Here is a 10991-nt window from a genome sequence, read left to right on the forward strand (position 1 = left end):
TTTTTTTTTTTTTTTTTAACAGCTTCCTGTAGCTAGTTGAATAGCAGATGTCACAAGCATTTTCCCCTTTCCAGGGATCCCCTGGGCTTTCCTACAATCCGGAATCCTGACACTGCCTCGGATCCCTGCTCTGTCTGGTCCTTCTCTGAGGCAGAGTCCTACTTCAGCTATGGCCAGAGTCCACTTTTCTTTTCTTTTCTTTTTTTTTTTTTTTCCTAGTATTGGGGATTGAACCCAGGGAGCACTGAGCTACATCCCTAACCCTTTTTATTGTGAGACAGCATCTTGGTTAATTGTTCAGGCTAGGTTTAAACTTGCAGTCCTCCTGCCTCGGCTTCCCAAGTAGCTAGGATTACAGGTACAAGTCACCATGTCTAGCTGGATTTTACTTCTTTAGAAGTAAATATTTTGTATTTTTGTTTTGAAACACTGAAAGAGCAGTTTGCAACTAAGGAGGTGAAAGTCCCTACACCCTTCACGTCCCTTCATTTGTTGCCAACTTTTCCCCACAAATACTTTCTATGCCTCATTTGATGCGTAGTTTTTTTTTTTTTCTAGAATCACTTAAAAGTAAATCACAGACCCTCCCCCAAGCTCCATAACTTCCAAACAGCCAGGATCTTCCCAGAACAAGGACATTCCCCCGTCTGAGTCCATTTCCATGTTCCAACAGTGTAACATGGCAGCAACACCATTGTCTCTACATCGTCGGCGCTCACCTTCTCCTGTGGGCCGTCTTTTGGTAGCAATTGCTTAGGTCCTAGGGTCACAGCACTAGTTCATTAGTCTGGTCTCTTTGGTCTCCCACAAGACTCCCGTTTCTCCTAATCTTGCATGCCACGGGCCTCTTCAGACAGGCTCTTCTAACCGGAGGACAGTGGGAGCCCCTGTAGGTGGCAGACTGCTGTGTGTCACAGCTGCAGGCACGCCATTCTGTACCGATAGCTCAAGCATCTGGGAAACTGTGAGTGTCGGGTGACAAAGGGGCTGTTTTCTGCTTGGCCACAGTCAGACCTTCCCACGAGCATCTAATGGGGACCACCAGACCCAGCTGCAGATGCAGGTCTGGCGGGGCAGGGAGGGGCAGCCTTGTCACCAGTGTCTCCCTTCTGCACCTGCATAGATGTGTCCCGGCGGGGGCGAGGCCTCAGAAGTCTACAGTCGAGGCTTCCTGACCATTGAGCAGATGGTCGCGCCACCGCCCCCGGCCATCATGGACTACATTTTCCTGCTGCTTTGCCTGTGCGGCCTGGTGGGCAACGGGCTGGTCCTCTGGTTCTTCGGCTTCTCCATCAAGAGGACCCCTTTTTCCATCTATTTCCTGCACCTGGCCAGTGCCGACGGCGCCTACCTTTTCAGCAAGGCTGTGTTCTCACTGCTGAACACGGGGGGCTTCCTGGGCCCCTTTGCCGACTACACTCGCAGCGTATGCCGGATCGTGGGGCTCTGCACGTTTGTCACCAGCGTGAGCCTCCTGCCTGCCGTCAGCACAGAGCGCTGCGTGTCCGTCATCTTTCCCTCCTGGTACTGGCGCCAGCGGCCCAAGCGCCTGTCTGCGGTACTGTGCACCCTGCTCTGGCTTCTGTCCCTCCTGGTCTCCGGCATCCACAACTACTTCTGCGTATTCCTGGGCAGCGAGGCCTCTGGGGCGACCTGCAGGCACATGGACATCTCTCTGGGCGTTCTGCTTTTCCTCTTCTTCTGCCCACTCATGGTGCTGCCCTGCCTGGCCCTCATTCTGCACGTGGAGTGTCGTGGGCGGCAGCGCCAGCGGTCTGCCAAGCTCAACCACGTCATCCTGGCCATGGTCTCCGTCTTCCTGGTGTCCTCCATCTACTTGGGGATCGACTGGTTTCTTTTCTGGGTCTTCCAGATCCCGGCCCCCTTCCCTGAGTATGTCACCGACCTCTGCATCTGCATCAACAGCTGTGCCAAGCCCATTGTCTACTTCTTGACTGGAAGGGACAAGTCGCAGCGGCTGTGGGAACCGCTCAGGGTGGTCTTCCAGCGGGCCCTGCGGGACGGCGCCGAGCTTGGGGAGGCCTCGGGCAGCACACCCAACACTGTCACTATGGAGATGCAGTGCCCCTCTGGGAACACCTCCTGAGCAGCCCGCGCCTGGGGCAGGACAGACAAGGGGTGGACAGTGGCCTTCAGAGATGCCCTTCCACAGGACTACAACAGGCAGCGGCCTCCATGCCCAGGTGGAGGGAAAAGGTCTGTCTCCAGCCCCTTGTGCCTCTTCCCACCAGCCACCCTTCTTCAGTGACCCATGGTACCAGAGCTGCCCCCACAAGGTGAGGTCCATGTGCTCCGGGCTGGTCAGTAAGGGACAGGAGGTGGTCACCCAGCCCATCCACCTCCAGCCCCTTTGGTCAGCCCTCCTTGAAAGTGACTCATCCAGTGCCACCCCCAACAGACAAGGGAGTCCGCCCCGACAAGGCAGCTTTGGAGCTGGTACTCTCGGGCAAAGGGTCCTGTTAACCTGCTGTGTAACCAAGTATCTCCAGAAACAACATCCGGGTTCCCTTAATGAGTTATCCGGTGACTTAGTGGGGAAATGACTGGCCCAGCTGGACCCCTTGAAACAGGACCTTCATACGTCTTGGGCTGCTGACTGCCTTCCCTGCCTCTGTGCCTGGCCAGTCCTGGGCACCCCATGTGTCCCCCAGGCCAGTGTGGACCATCTGGGAAGCTCCTGGACAGAGTCCCTGGGCTCCAGCACCCACCTGAAAGTGGGCTCTGGCTCTACCCTGCCCACCTGAGGACTGGCATTGTAGTGCCCGTTAACAAGCACAGTGGCACTGTGTTGCCAAAGGAAGTTTTATAAAAGGCAATAAAATGTATATCCATGAAGATTTTATATCTGGCGGTTAGGCAGCTTACTGCACACATCCTCTCTGTGCGCGCTCACATTGAGGACGGTGAGGATAAGGACTGCAGGAGCCCAGGGTGGACAGCCCTCCCCACCATCTCTCCTGAGCCACCTGCCCACTCCTCAGCTCTGGGGCCTCCTCCTCTGGCTGGCTCTGTCCACACCTCCAGCGTTCCTCCCTCTCCAACTGACCCTGTCTACACCTAATCCTGCCTACCCCTCTTTCTGGTGGTCATCGGTTTATGTCCCCAGGCCCCCACCCCAGGAACCTTAGCTCTCATCTCCACACCCAGCCCTGTAGTGGCTGATTCCATCCTAGAAAGGTCACAGAGCCCACAGGGGCTCCCTGTAGCAGGTAGCTGCCTCTCTCTTACCCCTTTGTCCTGGAGTCCCCGTGCCTGGGCACCTCTCTCTATGCCATTAATAGGCTGGGAGCTCTCTCAGTCAGGGAGGTCAACTGGTTCCCGGTGGGCCCCTGAGCTCCTTCTTTCTGGGCATTTGGTACAGGCAGGAAGCTGGGGTTGCCTAAGCACCACAGATCTCTATCCTGAAACTCTGCAGCAAAGCTCCTCTGGATTGGTCTGGGATAGGCTGGTTATTACTGAGTCCAACTTTCTATCAGCACATGACAGGGAGAGCTGGGTTTGGAGCAAGGGGTAGGGCAGCACCATACTCTTTTCATACTTCCTATCTCATGCTATCTCTACAAAAATAAGCAAGAAGAGATGCACACTCTTCTGGATCATGCAAGGGATAAACAAGGCCAAATGTGGAAAGTCAAGAGCAAGCCCCAGGGAGGCAGAGGGCTGCTACCTTCTATTCATGGAACCTAAGTCTTGCTGTGCCTCGGTTTCCCCATACACTATTTCACAGATCTCATAGAGTTGCATGAAGTACCTGTTGGCTGTGCCCAGCACACCTGAGGGACCTGGCCAGGCATCCAGGATCTGTTAGTAACAGCTATGGAATTCAGTGCTCACAAACAGAATTTCTTGTCCAGGGTCAGTCATCCCAGGTCCAATCCTCTTTGGAGCTTCATGTCAGCACCCAAAGCTCCCCCATGGTGGCCGTCTTGTGGCCCTGGAGGGTCAGGCGTCTGACCACAGTGCTTCCTAGCAGCAGAGCACTGAGACTTACACTTGGGCAGCCGATGGAGTGAACGTGCCCATCACAGCCCCAGGTCAACCCAAATGGGCCTGAGTGTGGTATTCATAGTTTAGCAAGGCCAAAGGAGGAAGTGGTTCTGTTTCAGGCTCCATAGAAGAAGCAAAGTGGGAACAGGAAGCGGGTGCTTGGGAGACAGCAAGTGGCCCGTGGCCTAGGTCTCTCCACTTTCCGTGCTCTATCCTGGCCAAAGGCACCAATGCCTCTGGCATCAGCCCAGCTCTCCCAGCTGCCCTGCCAGCTGTGATTTTCAGATAACTTGGGTTTCATATTCTAGGCCAGAAAATGTAAGCTAAGATCTTTTCGTATCTGCGTTGCTTGCTTCAGAATCCTCAGCCAAGACAACTCCTCCTTCCCAGGAACCACGGGCCCATTAGGGGGGTAGATGGAGACATGGGCCCACCCAGTCACCCTCCCAGGAGAAGCCCAGGCTGGGGAAATGTGCCCTTTGGCTTGTCAGGGACTGGCCCAGAAAGCAAGGCAAACCTTGCAGAGCACTTCCCAAATCAAAGCCACCAAGAGCGCAACTGCAAAAAGAATATTCTGTGTCAGGAGAAGCTTGAAAGTTGCAGTTGGAAAGAACAGGGTACAGTTCACAAAATTCAAACTCACGGAAAAACTGCTCTGATGAGTCAGCCAGCCAGCCCAGAGTTTCCTGGCGATTCAAGGACAGGCTCACCTACTTGGGCAGATTTGTTGAAAAGTCTTTGCAATTAATTTAATCAACCCACGAAACGCAACCACTTATGATATAGTTCAGTGATCTTTGACCAACGTTTATATGCAAATATCACTACCAAATCAATACCCAGGGTGTTTTCAGCTCCCGAGAGATCATTTCCATCACCCCCTTCAAGGTTTCCTGGTGTTGTCAGGCATCAGTCCAGTGCCACTGGCTGTTAATCCAGCACCACCACCCACGGCAACCATCCTCTCTGCTTCATGCTGCTGTTGACTCACCTCCCAGGCAGACTGTACCCTGTCAGCCAGGATTGTGGGTGGCAAGAAACAGAAACCCATGTTTAATCGATCTTGGCAGGGGTAGAGTGTATATGTTCATATTTAAAGAAATGTACTAACTCACATACCCAGAAGGTTCCAGAAGTGATTCCAGCATCAGACACTGCTAGAAACTTAAAGGATGTCTAGGCCCCTCTGTTTTCTGTTGCTTGTTTCTGCTCCGGTCCAAGTCGACTGTTAATGAATACACTGGGTGGCTGGTGACCAGCAGTTCCTGCAGTCACATTCTACAAATGCTCCAATCTCAGTGAAAGAGGGCAGCCCTTCCTGATCCTTTCAACAACAGTCCTGATGATCACCCCTTCTGCCCAGGCCGGGGTCATCTCCCCTGGAGGTGCAAGCAGGAGGGCTGAGGATACCAGTCACACCCAAACCCAATGGACTGAGCATGGGGAATGGCGAGCAGGCAGAGCTGGGGGATTGTCTTTTCCTCCCCTCGTGGCCTGTCATTCACACACCCACTTCTTTCCCATATACATTTTTACAACACTCCTGCCCAAAATCTGTAGCTGTATTATTTACAGTAGAAAACGACTCTGCCTCCCTGCCAAAGGAGAGATGGCTGATCTGTTGCAGAGCTGCCTCCCAGCACCAAACTCAGTGCCAACCATTGTCTTCACCTGACCCACACGTTTCCCCTTGAGTGGGGACCCTGCTAGCATTTTCGTATTTTCTTGAAATCTTGGAGATACGAGTCCAAGTTCAGGAGTTGGCCCAGCTGGACATTCTGAGGCCTTTCCTTGGCTTGCAGACCCCCATGTCCTCACCTGGGAATCCCCCTATAAACACCCATGCTAGTGGTCACATTTCCTCTTCTTCTGAGGACACCAATCAGATTAGATCAGGGCCCACTCTGATGACTTTATTTTAACTTAGTTATTTCAGTAAAGTCCCTATCCCCAAATACAGCCCCTTCTGAGATGCAGGGAGCTAAAGGTTCAGCATGAATCTGGAGGGACCCAATTCAGGCCGTGACAGTTCCCTATGATGACTGCTCTCGACACATATTTCACAATGGAAGGGAAAATAAAATAACAATCTACTTAAAAAAAAAAAAAGAAAAAAGAAAAGAAACTCCAGGGCCAGGGATTTAGCTCAGTGGCACCACACCTGCCTCACAAGCACAAGCTCCTGAGTTTGGTTCCTGGTTTAAAAAACAAAACAAAACAAAACAAAAACTCCAGCTTGAAAAGAGAAACAAGAAAAACAACATACAATTTCCAGGCCTCATGCTGTATGTCTGGTATGTCAGATACTCAGGAGGCTGAGATAGGAAGACTTCAAGTTTGAGGCCAGCCTGGGCAACTTATCAAGTCCCTGTCTCAAAATCAAAAGGGTTTGGGATGTAGTTCAGTAGTAGAGCTCTTGACTAGCATGTGCAAGGCCCTGGGTTCAAGCACACACACACACACACACACACACACACACACACACACACACACACAAACACACACACAGGCCCACTGGGATGAATTGGCTCTACTTCATCCAGGTATCACTAAAAAATCCAGGTGTGGATGAGGCCAGGTATCCAAGAAGAGCTGGAGGTAGAGGATTGAATCCTGGGAACCTGTCACCAACCAGCAATTCGTCTAGGTATGTGAGCATCTCTCTGTGCCGGGCAATGTCCTGGGCGTAGAACATGCAAGAACATGAGAACTTTTACCTCAGGAAGCTCGTGCCCTCTGTCTTTCGGGTCTAAGGCCTGGAATTCCTCTCTTGGCTGGGTGTCAGTCTGGCCCTACCTCTCCTGGAGGCAAGGGGCACCAAGTAAACAGAATAATGAGCCATGCATCCTGGCCTTGGGTGTCCAAGCAGCCTTGGGGGCCCAAAGGCCCACTTTTCTTTCTCCACTCACATTTTTGTCAGAGATGCTTAATGTCTCCCGTGCCTATATCTTCTTTATCTGTAGGGCAGGAAACTACCCACAATGGCTCTGGATCCCCCTAGGGTGTCTGTCACTCGCCTTCCCCACCCAGACTCTCACAGGCTAAATGGCAGAGGTGAAACTTCAGCCTCCATCCTGCCTATCAGGGACCTCCCATTTCTAGGAAGCGGAGCCCCACGAGCCCACCAGCCCAAGCACCTTTCCGGGCAAGCAGCAAAGGCAGCTGTAATGGCCTCTCTCAGCCCACAAGAGCCCTGAGGAGCCCCTTGGGGCCTCCCTCTCCCGCCCCATCTCAGCTCCCCAACAATGGGCCTACTAATGTTCTGAAGCCTTTGGGAAGGGAGGTGCTGTCAGGATGTCTCAGGAAAGGGTGCACCTCCTTCTCAGTCCCCCAGCTTCATCTTTCACTTCCCCTGGGAAGGCAGTGAGTAGGGCCACACCTGTGAGGCCCATTAACCCATCTGGTTCCTCCAGGCCAGGCTCTGAGGTACCCTCCTGGGGAGGCAGACGTGAGTGAGGCAGCGCCCTGCCTGCACTTAAACCTCCAGCTTCCCTTCCTACTTCTCAGAGGGAGCAGAGCCAAGATCCTCCAGGGTCCTGGAGAAAGGACTCCTCTGAGGCCACTGAGAGTGAGCAGCCCTGCCTGGCAAGACAGCCGAGGCTCAGTAGCATCCAGACAGGCAGTAACATCTCGGGGGACCCGGAGTTCCAGGCCTCCAGGGACCAGAGCCACCAGGGGCTGGCACCCTTCTCTGAAGGACAGAGCTCCACATCCAGGGCCAGGTGAGATGCTTGCTTTTTATGGTCTTGCTCTTTACAGGCTCCATGGTTAGAGGCAGATGCAGTGCCACCTACTAGACCCTGTGGGAGACTTGCTCTGCCAAGTCAGCTGAGAGACTGGGCCCAGTGTCTCAGCCTCTCGGAGCGTCATCTCGTAAGGAAGGGGGATAGCAAGACCTAGCTCACAGTGTTCCCCGCCGTGAGGAGTTCATGAGACCTGACTTACTTGGTGCCCGCCACCTCGGAGGAAATGGCAGAGCAGGGACAAAGGTGACAGCCAAGGAACATTGGTAGCAACGTTTTCAGAAGTTATACAATTAATTTTTGGAAAAGTAGCTTATGAAACAACTGGGCAATATATTTTCATTTATAAAAAAGAGACATATATAAATATACACACAGAAAAATCATTTAAGGATATACAGTGATATTATAGAGTAAGCACAGGGAAATATTGTCTTCCTTCCAAATAAAATTGTATTGGTACAGGTATCTATCTGTGTAAAATCTAAAGATGTTTAATGTGCAAGGAGAAACAGCCTCTTCATAGTCACAGGAAAGAACACATCTCAGTGTTCTTTGTGCAATAAACAAACATTCCAATGAGGCCTTAGAGGACAAAACACCAGGGTTGACAAGATCAATTCTATATTTTAAACCTTACCTAATGTAGACACACACAGAGAGAGGGAGGGAGGGAGCAGACAGAGAGAGAGAGAGAGAGAGAGAGAGAGAGAGTGCGATAAAATCTAAAATCAGTCAGCCTGAGGCATGAGTGCTATAAAAAGGACAGTCCATATGGAGTTTTGCCACTGTTTTTTCTAGCATTAGCCCACTCTTCTACTGTAGGATATACTTATTTTCCTCTTCTTTTTTTGTTTTGTGTTTTGGTACCGGGGATCGAACTCAGGTCCCTGCACTTGCAAAGCAGGCGCTGAAACCAATAAGCTAAATCCCCAGCCCTTTTCTTCTTTTATTTGGCCCAAACTCTCTCTATAGAGCCAGATTCTCCCTTATCCTTCACCTTTGCTTTTTCAAATAAACTTTGCTACCACTTTTTGCTCAGAAAAAAAAAAAAATCAGAAATATTTTAAATTCAACACCTAAGGAAGCTGGGTGTGGCAGTGCATACTTATAATTCCAGCACTCTGGTAGGCCGAGGCCAGAGGATTACAAGTTTGAGTGACTTAGAAACACCCTGTCTCAATTTTTTTTTTATTTGTTAAAACAAAACAAAGCAGCCTTGAGATGTAGCTCACTGGAAAGGCCCTAGGGTTCAATGCCCAGGGTCCACTACCCTAAAGGGACAGAAACATCAGAAAAGGCCAAGAGGCCCATTCCCAGGTCAGAAGCCAGCGGCCTCAGGGACCAGTGGTGGCAATTTCACAGTATGAGCTAGGGTCTCTTCCCCCAGATGCAGAGCCATTCCAAGGTTTGCAGCATCCCAGCTATGAAGCGGGCAGGGGCTAGCCCCAAGTTCAAAGTCCTTAGGAGGGCCCAAAGCCAGCCTGGGGGAACCGGTGACCCCAGTGAGAGCTAAGCAGTTGGTGGTTTCACAGGGTGCACCAGCCACCCAACAAATAATCTCTGGGTGCTCCCCAGGTGCCTTCACACTAAGCTACACCCCTAACCCTTTTTTATTTGAAACATGATCTTGCTAAACATGATCTTGCCCAGATTAGTCTTGAACTTACGATCCTCCTGCCTCAGCCTCCAAGAATGCTAGGATTATACGTGTGGGCCACCATGCCTGGCTATTAATATATTTCTAAATAACTTAGGGAAGGGCTGAGGATTTAGCTCAGTGGTTCTGCCACCTGCCTCAAAAGCACAAGGTCCCAAGTTTGATCCTTGGTACCAAATAATAATAATAATAATAATAATAATAATAATAATAATAATAATAATAATAATAAATAACTTAAGGAAGTTTACATTCAAATATTTAAAATAGTTTTACATTTAAAAATATTTAGACATGAATAATGATAAAAATACTGCATAATAAAATTAAATGAACAGTCATAGAAATACGTAGTGGTCTTTTTATAGCTCTAAATTTCTGTTTTGAAAAGAAGAAAATTTGAAAATTAATTATTCAAGCATTCAACCCAAGAAGATGAAAAAAAGAACCACAAAGGAAATCCAGAGAAGCTAGAAGCAATAAAAGCACAGATTAAAGAAACAGGAAACAAAGAAACAGTAGACATGATTTTTAAATAAATAAGAAAATAAAACTGGTTCCTGAAAAACATATATCTGGCAAACTAGGAAAAAAAGGGAGGAAAGGAAGTGAAAATACAAACAAAGAAAGGCGGATAGAACTGAGGTTTTTTTAAATTGTGAGAAAGTAAGGGAATACTGCATAGTTTTATACTGATAAGTGTGAATTCAGAAAAGAAGAAAAAAATTATAGAGAAAATATTACCTACTCTTACTAAAAAAGAGGCTAAATATCTGAACAGACCTAAAACATTAAGCAAATTGGATTGGTTGTTCTCTTTCAAAGCCCTGCAAATCCATTCCCACTCATATAAATTACTAGACAGATGGTTTTACCTTCTGCCAAATATGAAAGAAAGATAATCCTTACACGATACAAATTGTTCTAGGAAGTAGAGAGAAAGGGTAATCTCTCCAACTCATTTTATGAAGCCAGGATAACTGTAGGACATTTAATTAAACAACAGAAAAGGATGGCCAGGGCTTGTAGAGCACTTGGTAATGTGCAAGGATGGGTTCAATTCCCAGTACCATGGAAGGAGACAGAAAGAGGGAGAGAGATGGATTTAAAGTTAGTATCAGAAGAGAAAGTTAAAGGGAATCTCACCTATGAACATGGGCAAAAATGCTCAGCAAAGCTGGAAGACAAAAAAGAGGAAACCATAAGTAGTTTCTCCTAGAAATATAAGAATAAATAAATATCAGAAAATCTACCAATATATATTCAGAACATAAACAAAGGGAGAAAAAAAGAAAATAATTACCTCCATAGATTTTAGAGAAGCACTTGTCATAGATTTCATCATGCACTAATGATAAGAACTATCAGAAAACTAGGTTGGGGATTTAGTGGTTCCAACACCTGCCTCACAAGTGCAAGGTCCCAAATTTGATCCCTGGTACAAAAAAATAAAAAAGAAAAGAAAACTAGGAAGAGAACTTTCTTATCTTTCTGGGGTTTTTTGTTTTTTTTTGTTTTTTTTTTTTTTTTTTTTTTTTTTTTTTTGGACAGGGTCTCACTTTTTATGTGAGATTGACTCT

General features: G+C 48.8%; 2 protein-coding genes across 3 annotated transcripts in view; both read left to right on the top strand.

Annotated features, from left to right (window-relative positions):
- Mrgprf (MAS related GPR family member F) overlaps positions 1-2838 on the top strand; it is an 8047-nt gene extending 5209 nt beyond the window's left edge. The window contains exon 4 of the mRNA XM_010635738.2: positions 1124-2838. Coding sequence (XP_010634040.1) covers positions 1124-2107 — 984 coding nt within the window. The 3' untranslated portion in view covers positions 2108-2838. The remainder of the gene's footprint in view (positions 1-1123) is intronic.
- Positions 2839-7421: 4583 nt separating this feature from the next.
- The window catches only part of Mrgprd (MAS related GPR family member D), a 14090-nt gene continuing 10520 nt past the window's right edge, over positions 7422-10991 (top strand). Inside the window, exon 1 of one of the 2 annotated variants that reach the window (XM_033756782.1) lies at positions 7422-7730. The gene's annotated coding sequence lies outside the window, so the exon portion shown is untranslated. The remainder of the gene's footprint in view (positions 7731-10991) is intronic. The other variant, XM_033756781.1, reaches the window with a different exon arrangement.

Source organism: Fukomys damarensis, unplaced genomic scaffold, assembly GCF_012274545.1.
Source record: "Fukomys damarensis isolate Sample0158 unplaced genomic scaffold, DMR_v1.0_HiC HiC_scaffold_27, whole genome shotgun sequence".
NCBI classification, from domain to species: domain Eukaryota; kingdom Metazoa; phylum Chordata; class Mammalia; order Rodentia; family Bathyergidae; genus Fukomys; species Fukomys damarensis.